This window comes from Hetaerina americana, unplaced genomic scaffold, assembly GCF_022747635.1.
Source record: "Hetaerina americana unplaced genomic scaffold, ioHetAmer1.1.p SCAF_11, whole genome shotgun sequence".
Classification (NCBI taxonomy): domain Eukaryota; kingdom Metazoa; phylum Arthropoda; class Insecta; order Odonata; family Calopterygidae; genus Hetaerina; species Hetaerina americana.
Window position 1 is genome coordinate 23,844,461 of NW_027286181.1, and position 21,460 is coordinate 23,865,920.

Genomic DNA, 21,460 nt, shown 5'->3' on the forward strand with positions numbered 1-21,460 from the left:
GTGTAAGTCTAATTTTCTTATGATTTGCTAAACGTAATTCAAAAAAATTCTTCCTATTACTTACATTACCCTTAAAAGAAGTCCATCAATCCCAAAAAATTACAAATAATACATTTATATAACAAAAAATGTTTAATTGTGTATTCATTTTTTTAATACAGGAGCAGAGAACTGACTCTACATAAATATCTTCTGGAGCTGTTGAGAAGGCTGTCATCAAGGAGGGAGCATCAGTATAGTCATCCCATCATGCATATCTCATTTGGAGCAGCTAATCAATGGCTCCCCATCAAAAACATATGACTCAACTCAAAGAGGAGAGGCTCAAATGAGCTTCATTCTGTTTCTGAGAAATAACATTCTAGGGTAATATTGGTAAAGATCATTTAAAGTGTGACCAGAAATGAAACAGAATACAGAGATTCCCCTTTGAGATTTGTACAAAGTTTCATCATAGCATAAATATTTCACATAATGAGAGTAGACATACTTTCATTGACATTAAGCATAATGTATATTTTTGAGATAAGAGCAAGTTTGACATTACTATACTAAGGGTCAACATGACATTCAGCTCACAAATTGAACCATGTGTAAATAACATGTAATCAGAAATTTTCTTCCAGATGTTGTGGACAACATGGAATGTGTTCATGTGATTTTTACATTGCATGACCTATGTACATGGGATGTGTCCATGTGATGTTAATCAGTGTTATTTTTAAAAATGGACATTTTTTGCATGATCCTTTATAAGACTGATAACAGCAATTATTTTTAACAGATTTTAAGTGATTTTCTCCAATATTTTTCATTCAATTTGAAATTTTGCATTCCTAACCATTGATTTATAATATCGTGGTTTGACTTTTCTATATTAGAGAAAACCTATTTTGTAAAGAAGTGTCTATGTTGTCAGTTTAAACATTAAACTTACATATTAATAGACAAATTCTACAAAGAAAGCTTAGGACTTACAATTTAGTAAGGATTAATTTCCAATATTTATCATTTCCTGAATGTTGCATTAATGCACATTAAATAAATTAATTCCTTGGAAAACTCAGTTTTAATGAACAAATAAAAATGAAAGTTAAATAAAAAACCACAGGCTAAGAAATATGGCTGAAAAATTAGGTAATATTGATCAAATTATTTTGATGAAGTTTTCTTGGGTCTTCCACTGGGTTAGGGGTTCCATATTGGCCGACGTTTTGATGCTCGACTTATGCATTGAAAGTTGGACAATATGGAACCCATGACCCAGTGGAAGACCCTAGAAAAATTCATTAAGCAAATATGCCAGGAAAGCACCAGATCTTAGTCGATAAAATTATATTTCCAAAATGAAATTTAAGTGGCATAGGTATCTATCTACTAATCCCAAAATCTTGTATTTGTTCCCAATTTTAAAACTACTGTCAAAAATTTTAATAGCACCAGGGAATTCAATAGTTAAAATTAATTTATTTTGAGGTAGGAACCTGATATGAAACATACATAAAGGTATCACTTATCTTTGAGAGTTCCAATAGCAAAGGTACCCTACCCTGGGCCTTCACTGATTTTTAATTAGGAAAGCATGACATAAAAGGTATATGCCCAACAAATTAGTATTAAAGCATTCCACATCATAAACCAATCAGACTATCTTTCTCCCTAAATTCTTATGTGCCTTAAATTTAGCTTTAATCATTTTATAAATCAATTATAATCATTTCTATGTGAGCATGATATGACTACACGGCATATCACAACCAATTATACTATTCAATCAAATGATCAGATCTAAAAAACATATGGACAACTTATTTATCCATTACATATATTATTCCTTCAAAAGGTGTTCACTCTTAGGTTGTCATTTATTCTCAAAAAGAAATATATCTTCCTCCCATTATCAATCAGTCTTATGAAGTCTCTGTCACATTATTAATTTTTTATGTTTGTTAATTAATCCAGTCAACTCTCATTGGCAAAGATCTATCAATAATGTTTTAGTAACAAAGTAAAAGGTAAGACTTTTAGTTACTGAACACAATATATTCATCCCAATGAAATTGAGAGCTTCATCCTACAAGAAAAATGTAGAAGACAAGGCTTTGTTAAATTAGTTATTTATTTTTCCAAACTTATGAATAAAAAAATTGTATCCTTATAAAATTGTGAAATTATATTATACTATGTATTCATAATTTCTCCACATCATATTTTATTAAAGAATGTTTGAAAAAATATCTTGATTTCATTTTTTATGAAAATTGACATTCTAACTGAAGCATTTAATGCTTGTATGCTTATTCAAATTCTTAACTCTTAAAAAATAAGTGCAGGCTATGATATGTCGAAACTACTCATTCCAAAAAATATATAGTGGAAAGGTACATTGGTATTTTTACTTCAGTGATGATGGATTTCCACAAAGTTAAGCCAGAAAGCATCGGATATGCATGCATTGCATATTAACACAGATGATACTACATTTTATGCCTTTGAAAGAGAATGATAGGTACCCAGAGCATTTAAGATTTCAATTTTATATGGTGATAATTTCAATTCTTTCAGGAAGAGAGACAATTATGTGAGGTATGAAGTACTACAAGTAACTCATGAGTAAAACTATTACTGATGCACTATCATGAAGATGATGCCCTTAAACATTAAGCAATGTTTTTGTAAGTAAGTGCATGCAAAGGATTTAATGATAACTACTTCATAAAATATTTCCCATTAGAATCTTGGCCTCTGTGTTTATGGTTTATAAGTTAGCTGAACAATTATTTCATAAATCTTATGATCCATCTTTGGGAGTTTCTTATGTTATCACAAAAATATAAATTGAGGAGAATTTCCTGAAACCATATATCCATCCTAGCCTGCCCTCTCCACTAGATGCTTAGAACTAAGAAAGAATAAATTCAATTAATATAAAGGGGCATACTACATTTTGTTATACCAAAATATATGCACTTCAAATTGATGTTACCATTTCAGACCATTAAGTACATACTTGCATACAAAAATGAGAATAAGTCCGAATTTTCCATGAGAAACCAATTGCTACTATGAAAGGTAGGAAGTGTGTTTAAGGTAAATTTGATTTATAACTGTGGTGATTGGCATTTTTTATTATTGACCCCTCAACTATAACAGAAATGCGAACAAGTCCAATCACCAAATCAATTCAATGTTGTTTTAAGTTTCTTAGAAGAATAACACACGCGAAAACAAATATTTATTTGGGTGTATTATTCTTCTAAGAGGCTTAAAATGTTGAATTAATTGGACATTATTGCATTTATCATGTTCTCTCCTCTTCACCAATGTAATATACCACACATGCATAATAAATTCATTAAAATACCGTCAGAGAAATACGTTTCAAAGATTCAATGACTATGAAAGCAAGTATGAATTCAGGAATTAAGGCATGCTGATGAGTACATTGAAAAATCATGAGAATCGAATTTACTATAGGAATTGCTCTCATAAAACCATTAAATAACATTTTCCGAGTACAAACGTATGTACTCTCTAGTTGAATATATTTTAGGTGTGTATTAACATGATGTTTGGCCAAACACGAATTTAAGCCTCAAATTAACACGTTCGTACAATAATTGAATGCACGAGTGAAAGAGTAATCGATTTTCAGTTTTCAAAATGTCCGCCTTCGCAATGCGCAAGCAAGCAGCAACTTCAGCCATTGTCACTTAAGCCCGATTGACTGAAAACGGAACATGAAATATCAGACACGTTTAATTAGTCGATGTAAAAATTTTGACGCAGCAAAATGCTCCTCTCACCCATTTCTTATGGATTATCATTTGAAATGTCGTTTGGTGAAATATCGAGAAACAACAAAGTCAGACACCTGACATTCGAGCAGCCGTGATTATTAAAAATGTTTATTAGTATGATAGGAAAACCCCTTTGATTCCCAGCGATTTTTATGAACGAGGAGCTGCATAAACAGCGTGATATGGCAATGGCATTGGGTTCGCGCAGTGAGGTGTGGCATTATTTTAATAAATTGGGTTACCATGAAGCACAATGCAAAATCTGCAAGGCAGTTTTGCAAAAGAAGGGAAGCACATCCGCGCTTTGGGGTCACTTGAGAGCTCGGCATGTTTCGGTAAAAACAGCGAGCGAACTGTCTGAAGCTGAAAAATATTCTTGCTCGAACATTCGCGACAGGTAAGATTGATGTAACAGTCAACTCGGTGAAAAAACATAGGAGCCCTTTGCCTTAATTTCTGAAGCAATTACAAGGAAATTTTCTCAGGGGACCGGTATTCCCTGGCGAATTGACAAGCGAATATTATACTTGTACAATAAATAGCTCAAAAATATGGATCTTGAGTTGATCGAGTTATAAGTATCAATTATGTTAGATACCTATGCAAAATTTTAATATCTTCTCGGGATGGTTTTTGTTGTAGGCAGGAAATTCTAACTTATTAAAAAATATAAAATACCGGTCGGTAGGTTGATGAAATCTCACAATGTCGTACTTAATGTTTCAGAAATTAGCGTTATAATTTACTTGAAAAGATTTTTTTGAAATATCACATTATATCCAATTTTGTAAGTGTTGTGGGAGCTGGTTTTGCCTCTTAAACATCGGCAGTCATTCGAAAAATAGTTTGCCATCTTCGGTACTACGCGCAAGTATTTATGCTGTAAGTGAATAGCGCTCTGAAATTTGAGAGGGAAATGACAACTAAAACTTAAAAATATATCATTATAGTGATAGTCCTTTAAAATTCTGAATATTTATATTAATTTCTCTATGTGAATGTATACATGGTTTTTGCGCACTTTTCTACGACCTGTTTATTTGCTAGTGTATGCCTTTATATTTTGTTCCACTCTTTGTCATGATTAATTGCTGAAGAAATATTATTAGGGAGCCACTGACCACAGATGGCACCTGTCCAGAGACATCTGAAGCGAAAATAGAAGGTGAAGGCCGTCTGGAAGATAAAACTTGGGCAGTGGACTTCGAAGCAACCGAAGATCCTAGTCAGGAATCCTTACCGGAAAAATGTCAAGCAAAGTCAATTAGTGACCTTCAGCATATTAAAATGACTGGTAAATTTTTATTCATCGTAGTAGAATACTCTCTAGCTCTTTTGATACCATTTTTATCTCAGATTTAGTTTCTCGTAGTTAATTTTTATGCCCTGCTTTAATTCAACCACTTTCTTTACACTTTGTACATATTAACAAATTTTTCTGTTTGTAGGGGAATTAGAATTGCATATAAATACTATTGCATTGCTTTCTTCAAGAGATAAAACTGAAACAGAATTTATCTTTAACTATTATTTAGCCTTGAAACTGACAATAACATTAAAAGAAATTTTCCGGCGATTTAATTTCCCCTGTTCATCGTTGGTGTCACTTTTAGTTACCCTTAAGGGTTTACTAACGTGAACACATTGAATAACTAGTTCAAATTGAAACACTTTAGGGACTCCTCAGCTATTATCACAATTTATGAATTTTTTATGACTTAATTGCTCATGAATAAATTTTAAACGAGTTTTTATCACCGAAACAAGGACATTTTTGTATTTGCACATAATATCCATCTACTTAAGTGAAGATTGCTAATATTTGTGCACTCATTGTCAATTTGATATTAAAGAATCTGGGAAGATATCTTTCTAAGTAGCCATGTAACAGATTACAATAAATGCTCTATGTTCAATACTCTTAACACTTCTGGTAAGTGAAATTTGACAACATATCCCGAAGATATTTGTTCGAAGTAAGAGGTAATGTTTAAATAATCCTTCAATAATCTATGATACGTAGGGAGGCTGTTCTGTGGTGCATATAGGTTGCAACTTTGGTTAGGAAAACTGTTTATTTCATTTTACACTTATTTCAAGATTCATTCATTTTAGTTGCTTTTCTTAGCTAATAAGTGAATGTCTGTGAAAATTCACATTGTATAAATTATTAATGTCTTCATTAATAACATATTTCTTCATTTTGTTGGTAAACCCATATAAATTTAGGTTGCTTTTTGGTAGTTTTCTCTCCCTCGTGGGCTGTAATCTTGATTTAGGGGAAAGGCCTGCACAAACTGATGACCCCCTACAGCTGTGTTGATGGATACAATAATAATTGTTCCTGTTAAGGTCACCTAAGCCAGATATATCAACGGTTAGGACCGAGACAAATGGCACTCTACTCGGAATCTGTATCCCAGTGAGGTGGTTGAAAAGGTATTTGAACCCTGTGGAGTGACCATTTGAAATGAAAGTAGCACATTAAAAATGACAATTAGGAAGACAACAAGAAACCACCTCAGTTATTCATAATGTGCAAATATTATGGACAGAAATTCGATGATTCTTGCCAACTATGATATGAGAGAAGTCCACTGGGTTGTGTTGTCCGCAGCAGTTTGGCAGCCAAAGCCTTCACAATTGTCATTGGGCAAAATATTTGCCCAGCTGGATTGACAGCAGCAGAAGACAGAGAACTGTTACTCTTACAATAAATTTTGGATGCTAGGAAGTTGTTGAGGATAGAAAATTTAGAAATCACCAGGCCGGTAAGAGAGGGGAAAGTTACGTATTAGTTCTATGCTATGTGAGATGGAAAAACAGCAAGGACAATTGGAGAAACATAAGCAGAGTAGTGTACAGCAGGGAGGAAGAGAGCCAGCCAGGGGTGGTATTCAAAAAGTAAGAAAAAAGTCCTAGTGAGAGAGTGGGCAATAGAATAGTATTATTAGAGATAAAATCCCAACTAAGAGAATTGGTTGTTATTCAGTTTTATATGCTGACAAGCGGTTATAGAAGGGAAGAAGTAGACCGTAAATGATCAACTAATTGAAATGATTGTGAGTTTACCTGAAAGGAAACACTTGACACTGATGAAAGATGGGAATAGGGTGGGCAAAAGGAGAGATGGGAGTGTGGGAGGAGAGTACATGTATAAGTTAGGAAATAGGAATGATTGCATACAGAAAGCAATAGTTGGGCAAAGAGAATGACTAAATAAAACCTGGTTAAACACCACAATAGACATAATTACACATTGACAGCATCAAGGGATATCAGCTAGATTACTTAATGACTGGACATATATGATAGAGATCGTGTAGATTAAGGAACAGCATCATCAGATCTCATAGTTTTTGAGGTGAGGATTCAGATATTAGTAATGTTCCCAGATTTGTCAAAGTCAAAGCTATAAAAAAGGGAAGAAGTCATGCTTAAAAGACCAATATAATAAAGGTAATAGACAAGTAAGTTTAGATATAGAGTAATTACATGAAGTAGATGAGCATAGCTTAGTGCAGTATGCCCAATAGTGAGCTAGAGAAGGTATTGAAGGTAATGAAAATAAACAAGGCTGTAGTAAGACATAACATCCTTTAGAACTGACAAAGGTTTAAGGCATTTTTATAGGATTCTTCTTAGCCTTTGTGAGGGAGGAAGTTGGCATGAAGACTGTGTTACCTTAGTATCAAATCTCAGCCCAAAAAAGGATAAATCCACAGTATATATGGACTATAGGATCTTAAGCTTGATTTAATATGCAGCGTAGAACATAGGATAATAAGCAGATTAATGGAGAAGGGGACAAATGTTACTCTATTTGGGAAGATCAGTTTGATCATGTGATATACTCCAGAAACGCAAGAGTGCTTAATCCCTGGATTCTATAAAATAACCTACTTTGAATACTCTTAATTAGACATGTTTTTTACTATGAATTTCAATCCAAAATCATTAAAAAATTATTTCTGATTATGTGGCCACATCTTTGACCAAGCTCATTTCTAATGAATATATTCTTTTGTACATCACCTATTCATGATCATAGAATGGCTACAAAAATCAGCAGTAACCTTAAACTTTTAGTTTCCCTCTTTTGATTGGATAAATAACACAAATTTCCCCAAAATTTACTCTTGTCACAGTTTTATACTCTGCTCTATTATACTTTCAAGATTGCATGCTAAATCCTTTTTGGACAATTTTTTAAAATAATTTACCATTTGCATTTCTGCTTACTTGAATCTCATATTTCTCTTATTGTATTCTAAATTGTAGTCATTATTAATCTAATAATGAATGCATGTGTTTTATAACTTATTTGACCAGTCATTAGTTCATGATTGTGCTTGATAATTGCTCTCAGTTTTATGCATAGTAAGTGATAAGCTTGTTTTTATGGATCATTGTACTCATTCATCATCATTAGCTATTCATCCAAGGATTGTTTAGAGGTGGCTCCCCAATCTATATAGCTCTGTTAGTCTCTTCATTCTCTTTTTTTCTCATTGTTTCTTTCATCCTTGACCTTCAGTTAGCCATTAATATGTCTAATTAGTTATAAAAATATTTCTGATGCCATTAGTTTTTCTGCATCCAAGATTACAGGTGGTACAATTGTTCATTTCATGCCCCGAGACTAAAAAACCCAAAATTGATACATTACTCTATTATTATATATTTTATTAATATAACCATATGCACTGTTCATTAAGATGGTCTCAGAATTCTCCCAACTTCATTTGCAAATTTTGACTAAAATAATTCCTGAATGATTTGAGGACTTAATTTTAGTAGGATATGTATATAAATCAGCTGTCTTGGGTAGCATCCTGCATTCTTTTCCCATATTTGCTATTACAATCATCATCATCATCAGTATTTCAATTCTAGGATTTGTTAACTGCAGCCCTCCATTCTACTCTATTCAATGTAAATTCCCTCAATCCCTGATATCTTCCCTACTTTATGTCCTTTTTAATATGTCCTATGTATGTGTCTCTTGGTCTTCCTCTTGGAATCTTCCCTTCTAATATTCCTAATCAATCCATTGTGCCTCAATGTGTGTCCAATCCATATATTTCTTCTTTGCCACAGAGTTCTCCATATGGTCCTATCCTCTTCTGCTCTTCAATATACTTCCTCGTTCCATACTTTGTCTGTCCATTTAATCTTCAGTATTTTCCTCCAGCACCATGTTTCAAAGGCTTCTATTCTTTACTGTACCACTTTTCCAATTTTCCAAGTCTCAGAATCATAGAGCACCATGCTTCACGCGAAAGTCTTGATGAATTACTTCCTTGTTTCCAGCCTTAGGTCCTTTGAACATAGGAATTGTCTCTTCTTCATGAATGTGTTCTTAACTTGGTGCTATTTTTCACTTGATGTCGGTTAAACTTCTTCCATCTAATGTTATGCTACTGCCCAGGTAGATGAAGAATATTATAATCTATATTCCTAAGTACAAAAATTAATGTATCTTATATTATGTGTTGCTGGTGATTTTTATTTAGCATTAAAATATTTTGTTGATAGTGTAGTCCAACTTTAAGTCTCTAAAATCTTTTTTATGGGTTGGTGTGCCCTTCTGGCAAGAAATATTTCAAGCTTGACATGATTTTGGTCATTCAAATTAATGCACCTAAATTAAGAAAAAACATTCAAATGAGTACTTAATGCAAGACATTTTAAGTGATTAACAATTAATTATCTTGTTAGGTGTAGCCACTACATCATATGATGTGCAGAATTACCTTATCAAGAGGCTAAATGAAGCTGAAGCAGAAAAAAAATATACCACTATTGATGAAGATGAAAATTTCTGTCGTATTATAGGAGCAACAATGAAGAAGCTAACTCCAATGAAGAATGCAGAGGTGAAAATAAAAATTATGCAATTGCTCTTTGACGCCCAATTTGGAGAGAGCAATGATAAGAGTTAAATTGATCCACATTAGCTGTAATTTTTTCTAATTAATTTTTACGATGGTATGAAGAAGTCTCCTCTTTATGGTAAGCAAGCCTTTTAGAGAAATATTATTTATGGTGCAAACATACACCTCATCTACGATTTGTAAATGTCTCCATATGTAAATATTAGGATTAAACTTAATTTTTTCTAATTAATTTTTACGATGATATGAAGAAGTCTCCTCTTTATGGTAAGCAAACCTTTTAGAGAAATATTATTTATGGTGCAAACATACACCTCATCTACGATTTGTAAACGTCTCCATATGTAAATATTAGGATTAAACTTAATTTTTTTCTAGTATTGAAAAGACTGTTATAATTATTTGTGATATTTTACAGAGTAGTTTTATATTTATGATGCATAAATGTTATATATCTGGCTATGCTTTTTCATTCATAAACTCTGGTTTTCCTTCCTAAAGCCTTTGGTAAGATTATTATTCTTAAATCTGAAAAATGTAATGAAGCAAATATAGGGCACTATGAGGAGTGCATAGAGAGTGATTATTATTTTTATAATTATTTTAGCAAAAATGTGTATTAATGTATAATGCACATGAGATACCTATTGCATTTATTTGACTTCAGTTTTGCATCAGAGGTTTAACTCTTTTAAATTGAAACATTTTCAGTCCAGGTATGTCTGCTTCTGACGTAGAAAACCTTGAAGGTGTTTCTTTGCAATGAGAGCAGGAAAAATCACATGGGTCAGGTGTGGACTGTTTGGAGGGTTTTCAGATTACAGTTCACCGTGATTTTCATGAGGTAATTGCAATTTCACAGTGGGTTTCAAGGGACCAGCCCTCAAAGGGAGCAGCACGTCTCATGCTTTTTTTCAGTTTGCAACACTTGAGTGACACCCTTTGAAATTTTCTGGATTTCTTATAGTGCTCTTAACATTATTTAGTGATCTTTTCTCATATATGACAGAAGTGGAGCTCTGGGTCTACCTTTTGAAATTAATTGCCTTCCTTCTTTAAAATGCATTTCAATCCATCTTCAAGGTGTTCTCTAGGGAGGAACAGACTATCTGTCAGCCTCCTGTAGCATTGGATAGGCCTTGGTTGACAATTTGTTCAGGTAAAAGGAAGAGTTTCAAAGCAGCACACTGCTCTTCGCATCTTTCCTCAAATCATTGGCATGGACGAACTGAGCAAGCTTAACTTGTAATGGCTGCTGTTGAAGAAATTCTTGAGTTAAATCAATGAAACTTGTACCATGTATTCAATATACTTTAAGTTAACAATGATAAAATTGCTCAATATCTCATGAAAAAATAAATTATGACTTCTTATCATAGACTTAATAGATTAATCTAGATGATGTGCAGCAAATAAATATCAGCCTAATAATCTATCCTCCAAACCGACAGCTTGTGCAGTTTAGGGGTGGAGTGATGCAGTACTGCCCACGATATACCTATTGCTTGTACATAATGCAAGCATTCTCTATTGTTTGCATGGTAGCCATCCTTTATGTGGGTGAAGGGAGAGACAACAATGGCACTGAAGTCAAAATCTTTTATCATTTAAACCTGTGATTCAGATAGTTAGGCCATGATAGAAAGGAAAATGCTGGATAAACAACATAAAGGAAGGAAGAGAGTAGAAATTCTAGTTAGCATGAAGGCAGGCAGACGTTACAAAGAAATGAAAAAACAAATACTGTACATCAAACAAGATGATGATCTTGCGATAAATAGAAGTAAATTTAGTAATTAATGTGGCCCTTAAAGACCATCCAAAACCTTCCTTTAATAATTAGAATACCTTTATTAAATGAATTTTGCATTTTTGTTTTAAAAATATATTTTTTTACTTCAGTTTCAAAGTTCATTGCCCCCATCCTTGTTAAACCTGCCTAATAAAGCATCTACCTACCTTCCTATGCTGACAAACCAATCATTTGTCATCTTTTTCATTCATTGACACAGACTGGAGCAATGAAAATTAGTTGGAAGGTAAATTCTCTAAAAAAATTATGCATACCATCTAGATAAGGACTTAAATCACCCCCAATTCTGGCAAGTAGAAATCTTTGATCATTAAAACCTCAGTACTCTGTTCTAAACGATTAAAATCTGGCCAGAAGAGTTAGCTCCACCAAATAATAATGAATTATATATTCTTAACTAATAATAATTAATTTGCTGTTGGTAGTACATGAATTGCATAGTTTCAAAATATAATAAAAGTTATGTCATAGTATGTGAACAAAAAATACTTTTTCCTGAATTCTCCAAATGGTACAAGCAATTGGTGGCCCATGTAAATATACTTTGGCTACTTCACTAATCTAATGGGAGAGCATATCTCAAATTAATATGGAGGCTGAAACTATTGAACCAAACAACCAAACAATTATAAATTTCAATATTACCTACTTTCATAACCATTCCTTCTCCTGTACAACAAGAAGGGGGATCGGGATGGTACCATGGCTAACTTACTGGCTTCTCACTCTCAATAGAACCCGAGTTCGAATCCTGGAGGTGGCAGATCTTTTTCAATGGTATCCCGATCCCTATTTGGGGTGCTTTGAGGAGAGCACTTTGAGTGAGTAAACCATCCATCGGATGGGATATTAAGTGGTGGACCCCTAGCACCATTTGTTAAGAGTAGGATAATGTCAATGCCGCATCTCTCTTCACCCCTCCTCCTTTCCTATCTATCCCCAATGGCACGAATGACCTCAGCTGTCAGTCGCCTCCCCTAAATCTTCTACTACTACAAGAAGCCATTCCCATTGTTATTCCTATAAAAATCTTTTCAGGAAATAGTTTTTGAATTTAGCATGTGAAATTGAATCGATGGTTTCAGGCGTTATTTTATGGAATCTGTTCATTCTTAAGCGGATAAAATAATACTTTGTAATTCCACAGGTTTATTTCACAAACACACGACCCGGGTTTCGACGTACAACGTCATCTGGTAGATGACGTTGTACGTCGAAACCCGGGTCGTGTGTTTGTGAAATAAACCTGTGGAATTACAAAGTATTATTTTATCCGCTTAATGTGAAATTGACATTTTTCTCTCGTAAATACATCAGGCCTCTTCTTTACCCTTTCCATTGATTGATTTGAACTTACCTTAGTTAGTAACCTGTGAAGTAATTTTGATTCATTTAGAGTTGCAAGGAAAGTTGAAAAAATATTAGGTCCGCCAAAGATCTTGCAATGGAGCATCACTTCAAACAAAGCTGAATAAATCCTTGTAAATTCCAAGAAACCGCAGGAGATGCCGCAACAGTAACTTTTAATGGAGTCATCCACTAAATGTGCATTACAATGCAAAAACTTCAGCATAAAAATCATTTGCATTGAGTGGGATTCGAACCCGGATCCCTCAATGTCCAGCCGAGTGCTTTAGCCAGTCAAGCTACAAAAGCATCGTTTTACACTATGAGAGTTAGGGGGCTTTAAAGGAACAAGATGCTGTGATGAAATACCTAACATACAATGCCACAGGCATTCATAGTCAGGTACAATTCACCCCAGTCCATGAGGTTTAAGACAACTTTAAACACTAGGGGCATTTTAATTAAATCCTTATACTTTGAAATTCTTTCTCATGACTTAATGTAAACCTGGATATTTCAATTCTTACATAACGTTCAACAAAAATTTTTGGAACAGCCCACCAAAAATATGAATATGATTGAAAATAACAGCTACCTCATTTGTAGTTGGAATATTGTGGTATTTCTCATGTACAACATTTTCTGAACTGAAGTTTTAGTTCTAAAGTTTCCTGGGGAGTGAATACCTTACATGAACATTTGTTGTCTCAGGCGTAACTTTGTGGAATTTGCATAACATATTGAAATGTAATGAAATAATTGACTTTGTAATTCCACACACTTTTGTGGTGGAAATTCCACACACAAAAGTGTGTGGAATTACAAAGTCAATTATTTCATTACATTTCAATATGTTACATGAACATAATCAATAATTTCTATGAATCTTTTACCTTGGAAATGTTTTTGCTTAATATGTAAACAAAGGCAAGGACACATTACTTTTGGAAGAGATATTTAACAATCTTGATTTTAATTAGAGACTGATATTTACTTTTTTATTCACTAGAGACCAAATACTGCTATAATTGTTTGTCCTCTGCATTAACATAATTACACCAGCAAAGGGGCTGGCATTATCTGAAGAGTGCTGAGTTAATTCAATTAACCAAATTAAAATAATTGCAATTTGACTGCAATACCTGATCTATGTCATCTGTACATGCAAGTGGAGGGCCTTAAATGTGGTTAACTTGAAAATATTTCAAAGAACCCTGTGGATATGTTATACAGTCAATTACAAGCCTTGAATTTTAAAACAAACAGCACTGTATTTTATGAAACAAAAAGGACACGTAAAAAAGACATGAGGATCTATTTGGGGGCAGCAGAGGTCATTTTTGACATCAGGGATAGGTGAGTAATTTAGTTGGGGTAATTAATGTTTTGTTAGGGTGTTCCAAAAATGAAGGTAAGGTGGTGAGAAACCTGGGAATGGCATTTCATACTATTAATGATAGGCACCAAGGGGTCCATAACTTAATATACTATCCAACAGATGGACTCAAATTGAAGTGCTCTCTAAATAGCACCCCAAGGAAAGGACTGGGTTGTCACAGAATAATCCTGCCACCTCCAGGGCTTGGACCTAGAACCTACAGGCAGGAAGCCAGTGCATAAGCCACTGCCCCATCCATATCACTAAGAAAACCTGAATATTTATAGAAGGTCAACCACTGGAGTGCCCTTGCTAAAGAATTTTTATGATAAATTTCCCAGTAGCTTGTCCACAACATTAAAATCGGGTGAGTGAAACCACTCCCATGCTTCAAATAACTGATATGCAGAATCAGAGAGAAAACTGTGCTTTTCAATTAATTTTCAACCTCGTATGATAAATATAAATGTTTATCTTTAACAAATGAAACAAAATTGTATGTCCCATGTTCACTATTGGTTCATATCTTTCAACAAACCATTCACGCACATGAAGAACACTCAAAAGTAAAAATCAACACACATATACAAATATTAAGAAACTTTTCCAATTCTGTCTCTGGGCACCAATAGCCTTGCAGTACCATCCATCACTACAGTTTCATCTGGAATTGAAACGATTTTGTATTTAACATTAACTTCTCTCCTTCTGAAATTCATCACTTCAACTTCAACTGACACCTGCCCTCCGACCGGGAGCGGTGCCGCAAATTTAAAAACCTGTGACACTACAACAGTTCCTGGGCCAGGAAGTCGAGTTCCAATGACACCTGACACAATACCATTCAACAGTGCTCCATGGACAATGGGTACTTTTTTCAATTGATTAGTGTTATCTTTCCTACCATCACATTTTTCACTCTTAGTGTCCAAGTTTCCAGCTTCAAAGTGTATAGGATTCCAGTCTCCTGTCGCCTGAGCAAAACACTTAACCATATCTGAAGTTATTGCCATGCTTACAACAGCTTTTTCTCCTACAAACAATGATGGCACAGGCCCAGTTGCAAATGTTCTGTGCCCAGTTTCAGGGAACATTCTTTGCCATATGTGCCCACTGCAAAATCCATCAATTGAGAGTGAACAATCTGATGAATAATTGTGTGCTCTGAAGACACGGCAAGGGAAAAATAAACTGGATACAGTAAGTTGATTTGTTGCACACTTAAGCCACTTTGAACAAAGCCGTAAGTTGCTTTGGACAAGCATCATGAATCTTCACATATGGTGGCAATTACTGAAATTAGATATGACAGAGAAAATAAGATTACTATTATCTTAAATTTATTGTAATAGTAATAACATAAGGAATATTATTATATTACTTCTCATACCTGATATGCAAATAATTTGTATTTATCACTAATACTTGAGGTCAATGGCATTTACTCTCAAGACATTTAAGCCATAATGTTGAAGCTATTTTTAATTTAGGAGTAAAATGGATAATTTCCAGAAAAAGATACTGACTTTCAAATTTTACATCTGTTCCTGCATGTGATATCAGCACATCCAGAAGTTTACTTACTTCTGACAAATTACCAAGTCACGTTTAGCTATTATAATACATACATAGGGCATTTGTATAAAATTCAAATATGATGTTGATAAAACATGATTGAGTTCCTTAAAAAAATTACATTATTTCCACCATCACAGAACAGTTCCCATCCTTAAAGAAGGCATCCTCTAAGTAGTTTTCTTGTATATCAATTGAAAAAGTATCCAAATTTCAAAGAATAAAATTAATATTAATTGCTGTAGAAGTTATTAGGAGCCACCAAATGACTTTACCTTAAGAAAGTTTTTTATGCAATAACATCATCAATAGCAATATGCTATCCTCGTATATTTATGCTATCAGAAAGCAGGAACAGAAAAAGGAATAAGAAAGAAAAGAAAAATGGGCACCTTTGAGATATTGCTCAGAATATGGTCACACAAATGGCACTCAGAACTACTTTAGTAAATATTTCAGGGTTGTCCATGCACAAAAATGTCAATCACTTGTAAGCCTAAGGATATATTTTAACACTAGCTATAAAAATTTTGTGCACAAGTTGAAAATGCCAACTATGAATATGTGATCCAAAAACAAACTTAGAATGCCACTTAGAAGCAATTAGGAAGATGTTGAAGAGGTACGTAATTAGAAAAATTGGTCGAACATGACCCAAAACAATCAAATTACAATTTAATTCTAAGAGCATTGGAATGTCTTAGGATTTATCTTTGACTAAAAGTCAATGGTTGTGAGATCAATACATGCAAAATAGGGAACTTTAACTCCACACTGCCATAAAATTGTTTAATACCAATACATACCTATATTGACTAATTCTACAAGGAAATTCATTTGGAAGGGATTTCCTTTCTGCCTATTTTATATTTATTTTTCCTATCATCTCCGTCTATCTCAAAAGCCTCTTCCCAATTTTACAATCCTCACTTTCAATTATATTTAGCCTACCCATTTTTTGAGTACTGTACTATTTTCAATTTCTTGTGATTATTCTGATCCCATATGTATCACATCGATTCTCTTACAAAGGAGCAAACTAAAAGCTTCATTGCCAAACAAAATTCTTCTTATATCTATTACTTTGACCATATTGTCCCAAAACACTTGCAAGAAGAGAAAACTTCCACCTGCTCTAGTTTATGCTCTTTAATTTTAATGCATAACTTAGCTTTACTATATCTTGAAAACCTCATTACTTTTATTTCATAAACATATTCTCATCCTACACCCATCACACTGACTTTCTATTGAACTTAGCTATTATTTTAACCTTTTGGCTGGCTGGCTAACAAACACTTGATCATCTGTAAATCTGATTTGATTAGTCCACTCCCCCCAACTTTCACTCCTGCCTGCAGCCCTTACTATGTCTATCTTACCATTTTCTTCAAACATATTTTGAAATGAACAGATAACAATGAACAGCCATGTCATCCCCTTCCCATCAAAGCCCATCATGACTCCCCCTCTGCTATTCAAACTTGTTCAGTCAGAAACATGTATAGGTTTTATTCTTCTGCCCCTCCAGTTCTCTCCTTTTCCTGCAAAACGTTCATTAATTATGCCCAACTTACTCTTCTATAAACCTTCCCAAAATTCAAAAAGCATAGAAATACATTCTGATCATACTGTGTTTTGCTTTCTACCAATGACCTTATTACTGCTAAGGAATTATGCATGTCCCCAGCTCCCCCCCCCCCTTTCTGAACCCAAACTGATTGTCTCCTAACATGAGTAATATTTACTCTCTTCTCCATCCTTTTATGATGAACCCAAGTACCTTTGCGGCATGCAAAATCAAATGCATGGCCCTAGAGTCATAACACATCACATCTTTTCCTATTTTGGTATGGAACTAATACTGAGCTCATGAGGTCCTATGGACAAATTACATCTTATATATGTTTTTCTCAACTCTTAAGCAGTCCTGCAGGGATGTATCCATCTCAAAAGCCTGTTTCCTTAATGCCCTTTTCTATCTCAAAGTCATGTATTCCTGGTTTAACACAATCTTCAAAGACAAAAATTCTCTTTCTCTAAACCATGCTAACATAAATAACATATACTAATATACATACCTGTATATATACTACCATGTCTACCATTTACAATATATTCCTCTATGCATTCTTTCAATCCCGTCAGAATCACGAAGGCTTGGATTATATTTTTCTGATTTCATCTCTAATGGTGTAAATGGATTTTCCTTTCTTAAACCAGACCTTTCCTCCATCTTTCTGAGAAGCATACCCACATGCCAAGTCTGGTTTACTCTCCAAACCATCCCACTGCTAGTTCCACCATATTCCTATTACTTTCCCCCATAATTTTCTTTAGCTTCCAGCAATTCCTTTTCCTCAGTTCTGTGTTACGCTTCTTCCATTTATTCTCCTAGACCGTCTTCCTAATCACATCTTTTATAATCCACAATTTCCTAACCCTTTTCTTATTGTATCATTAGCAGTTTTTTACTCTTGTTGGAGATATTCCCATTTCAATTACAGCACTTTTACCTTCATCATTCGTCAGCATTTTATCAAGTACTTTGTGCTATTCCTTCCTTTTCACCCTAGTCAAATCTTCTACATTCCATTTTGCTATACTAGCCAAATATACCATTACACTTCATGACCACCAAACGGAGATCTTAATCTGTTCCCCATAACAGTGAACTGATTAAACTTTTTAAATTTATGCCTACCATTTATATGATTTGATATGTCCTGGTATTTTCAAGATTTTCATAAAACATACATGGCAACTATATACCAAAATAAGCCATATGCCCACCATTAAATATGTTGGATCTACATATATGTATATATAGTTTTTTTATCACCTTCATATTTGGTTGTTATCATGACACATTTAAACAAGTACAATAAAAGTAGAAAGCATCCTTTTAAAGGAATGGTCCACAAAAATTCTGCCTTGAGAACTACCATACCTAATAAAATCCCAAATTAGTTCAATTGGTAGTTTTGGATGTGGAAGGCATGGATTCCATATTAATGCCAGAGTCTAGTTGACTTAGTTGCTCAGGGGAACAATAATCCTCAAGAAATATTACAGCCAAATTCCTTATACGTGGATTCTGACTTTTGGAAAGTCTTAGCATGGAGTCGATGATTGCTGGACTTGTGATTTCTGCAAGAATAAAACAAAATTGCCATCAATATCAATTCCTAATCATAAAGCTATCAGCATCAATGCTTAGTGACAAGTTATTCACGAATAGAAATATTTTCCAAAATTACCTAACTCAAATATGTTCATAAAATCACATTTCACCATTTCCAGAAGAGTATACCATCATCTGACGTATCAACATATTATTGATATCGCATTAATGCCATTCGATTCCTACCTGATTTTGACTTAGGAGTAGTGAGATACTGCAAAGTAGTTATTGCATTAAGCAGAGTTTCAATGTTCTTTGTCGACAAGCAGGTTGTTACTATTCGTACTCCACCACAACCAAGTATATACTCCTTATTTTCAGGATCTAAAATTAATCATAAACAATGATTTTGTGACCTCAGCAGATTCCCGAAATATTTCAAATTAGAACGAAAGAACAATATATTTAATTTACCTAAGCATAGATTGCATAACCCAGCAAGGGCGTAGTGAATTAAATTTTCAGTCCCTTCAGTTATTTGGTCTAAAAATAAATCTATTACCATCAGGTCTCTTAAATATTTGTAGTTAATTGGATCATATGCAAAATTCGCTAGATTTGCCAGAACTTGCTCTTTGGCTTCTGTAAAGAAAATCATAAAACAAAAATTGTGATCCCAAGCATTCCAGGGAGGTCTTGAAAAGAAAAATATAAAGCATTATACATAACATCTTTTACCTTCCGAATCACTATCTTGAAATTCATTTACCAACTCTTGAAGAAATTGTCGCCGCGGCACACCATTTTTTCCAGTACGATGAATTAAATCTTCTTCTGTGCTAAACATTATTTACAGACATATTCCATGCCGGAAATAATTACGAAATGTAAATTTCTCACTGTGGCTTGCGGCCAAGAATAAAGTCAAAATTAAATCGAAAAGTACATAGCAATTACTTTTGAGCTAAGCAAATAGAAATATTCTTTGGTGAAATATTAAGATAAAATCATACTGTTCGTACCATGCAGCACAATAATGCAAAATTAACGGGAAAACTCTTTCTTGTTTTCAAATTGCCTTTCAAATCATCCTACCTGCCTGTAATGCGCATCCATACGCATCTCTACCGTGATTTTAATGAAGTTCAGTATTGTACCGTATTTCATAAATGGCTACCGAAAGGACGGCAAACATTTGCTCAATAACTGTACTGCTTTTATTGCCGACTGACGTCGGATTTTTTCCCAGTGATGAAGATACGTAGCAGATAACTATCCGTCTTCCACGATTTGTATTATGAAGCCTTCGGTGAGTCAATTTATGTATGTATTTATATTCTTGTCTGCTAGAGAGGGAAATGCAGTTTTTCATTGCTACTGGCAGCACGGTATAAATGGCGGGGTTTTGGAAAAGCGAACTAATTACATTATTGTTTTACTGGTGTTTTTAAGGTCAAAAAAGCTGTGCATTTGATATTGATGGGCATGACCTAAAATTAGGGTAATAATTTTCAATTGTTTTTTTCGTTTATTTTCACTTTTTTACTCAACGCCACTTAAAGATCATCCTGGCAGTTAATAAGTTTAATCTGCATTACTTTTCTCTTTCCTAATCTTAGTGAAGAAACGTTTATTAAAAGTTTTCATTAAAATACCCAATAATAGACGTATACTGCTATAGTATAGTCATACTTGACGTTTGGAAACAACGTCTTAATTGCTAGGCTTGTCGGTGTGCTTTTGGCCAATTGTTTCTAACTATCGCTATTCATGGGGTACTTACTTTGGTAAGAATCTATCAGATACCGATATTGAATGCCAGGTTTTACAATTTCATCGCCAGTACAGCAATTTGATTTTTGATAAAACATTTTTCCAAAAACGCAACTGACCTAATCGAAATCTTTTGAAATCTCCTTTTCTGGAATTTCTCCATGTTAAAGGAGGAAAGTTATATCTTGAAATCGCCATGATCTGATTCGTAGCCACAATACTGAAAGAATTATTGATTTCCAGGTCTTTTAATATTTAAATAATCTTCCCTAATATCATTACCCCACCAATAATAGTAGAATTATGGGAAATTTATGATAAAATATCTAGAACGACATGACCGAACATTTTTCCAGGTCAAGTATGATTTTGCTCCATTTGTAAAATGAGCTCATCAGTCATCAGTGTTTTACTGATATGGATGGAGAGAAATGGGCACCATTTTGATCAGAACCCAGGATATTATTCCTTAGGAGACTTACCCCCTTTGGGTGTATCTGTCGGTCAATACATATCCTCAGTAGCAAATTTTGTCTATAATTCTACCCTACAATAACCATACCGTCCATATACACGAATTTGGTCACTATTCATTCAAGTTCTCTCTAAAGGCATTTCTGAAATAGTCACTGGTAGCCACTTGTGCAATATACAACTCTCCCTTTCAACCATATCATTAAGCATGTTTATGTTATTTGAATTCACATGCATTGACTAAAATATTCTTCTGTAAGAACGTGGACATACGTTTTT

General features: G+C 33.9%; 3 protein-coding genes across 6 annotated transcripts; 1 reads left to right on the forward strand and 2 right to left on the reverse strand.

Annotated features, from left to right (window-relative positions):
• Nucleotides 1-3,776: 3,776 nt before the first annotated feature.
• Nucleotides 3,777-10,151, forward strand: LOC139700828 (uncharacterized). Of its 4 annotated transcripts, none has more exons than XM_071599257.1 (3): nt 3,777-4,197; nt 4,898-5,094; nt 9,639-10,151. In XM_071599257.1, exons 1-3 carry the CDS (start codon nt 3,953-3,955, stop codon nt 9,743-9,745), a joined length of 549 nt encoding a protein of 182 aa, XP_071455358.1. In that variant the 5' UTR covers nt 3,777-3,952; the 3' UTR covers nt 9,746-10,151. The 4 variants fall into 4 exon arrangements, with proteins under 4 accessions (XP_071455358.1, XP_071455356.1, XP_071455357.1 ...); XM_071599255.1 differs by having other exon boundaries at nt 3,778-4,197; nt 9,522-10,151; XM_071599256.1 differs by having other exon boundaries at nt 3,786-4,197; nt 4,910-5,094; nt 9,522-10,151.
• A 4,677-nt stretch (nt 10,152-14,828) lies between these two features.
• LOC139701102 ((R)-specific enoyl-CoA hydratase-like) lies at nt 14,829-15,329 on the reverse strand. Its single transcript, XM_071599677.1, has one exon. It carries the CDS (start codon nt 15,327-15,329, stop codon nt 14,829-14,831), a length of 501 nt encoding a protein of 166 aa, XP_071455778.1.
• LOC139700829 (armadillo repeat-containing protein 7-like) lies at nt 15,238-19,908 on the reverse strand. The gene is made up of 5 exons (XM_071599259.1): nt 19,673-19,908; nt 19,409-19,576; nt 19,181-19,318; nt 18,761-18,960; nt 15,238-15,528 (listed from the first exon to the last, which is right to left on the reverse strand). The coding sequence occupies exons 1-4, from the start codon at nt 19,779-19,781 to the stop codon at nt 18,782-18,784; spliced, it is 594 nt and encodes a 197-aa protein (XP_071455360.1). The 5' UTR covers nt 19,782-19,908; the 3' UTR covers nt 15,238-15,528; nt 18,761-18,781.
• Between the last annotated feature and the right edge of the window lie 1,552 nt (nt 19,909-21,460).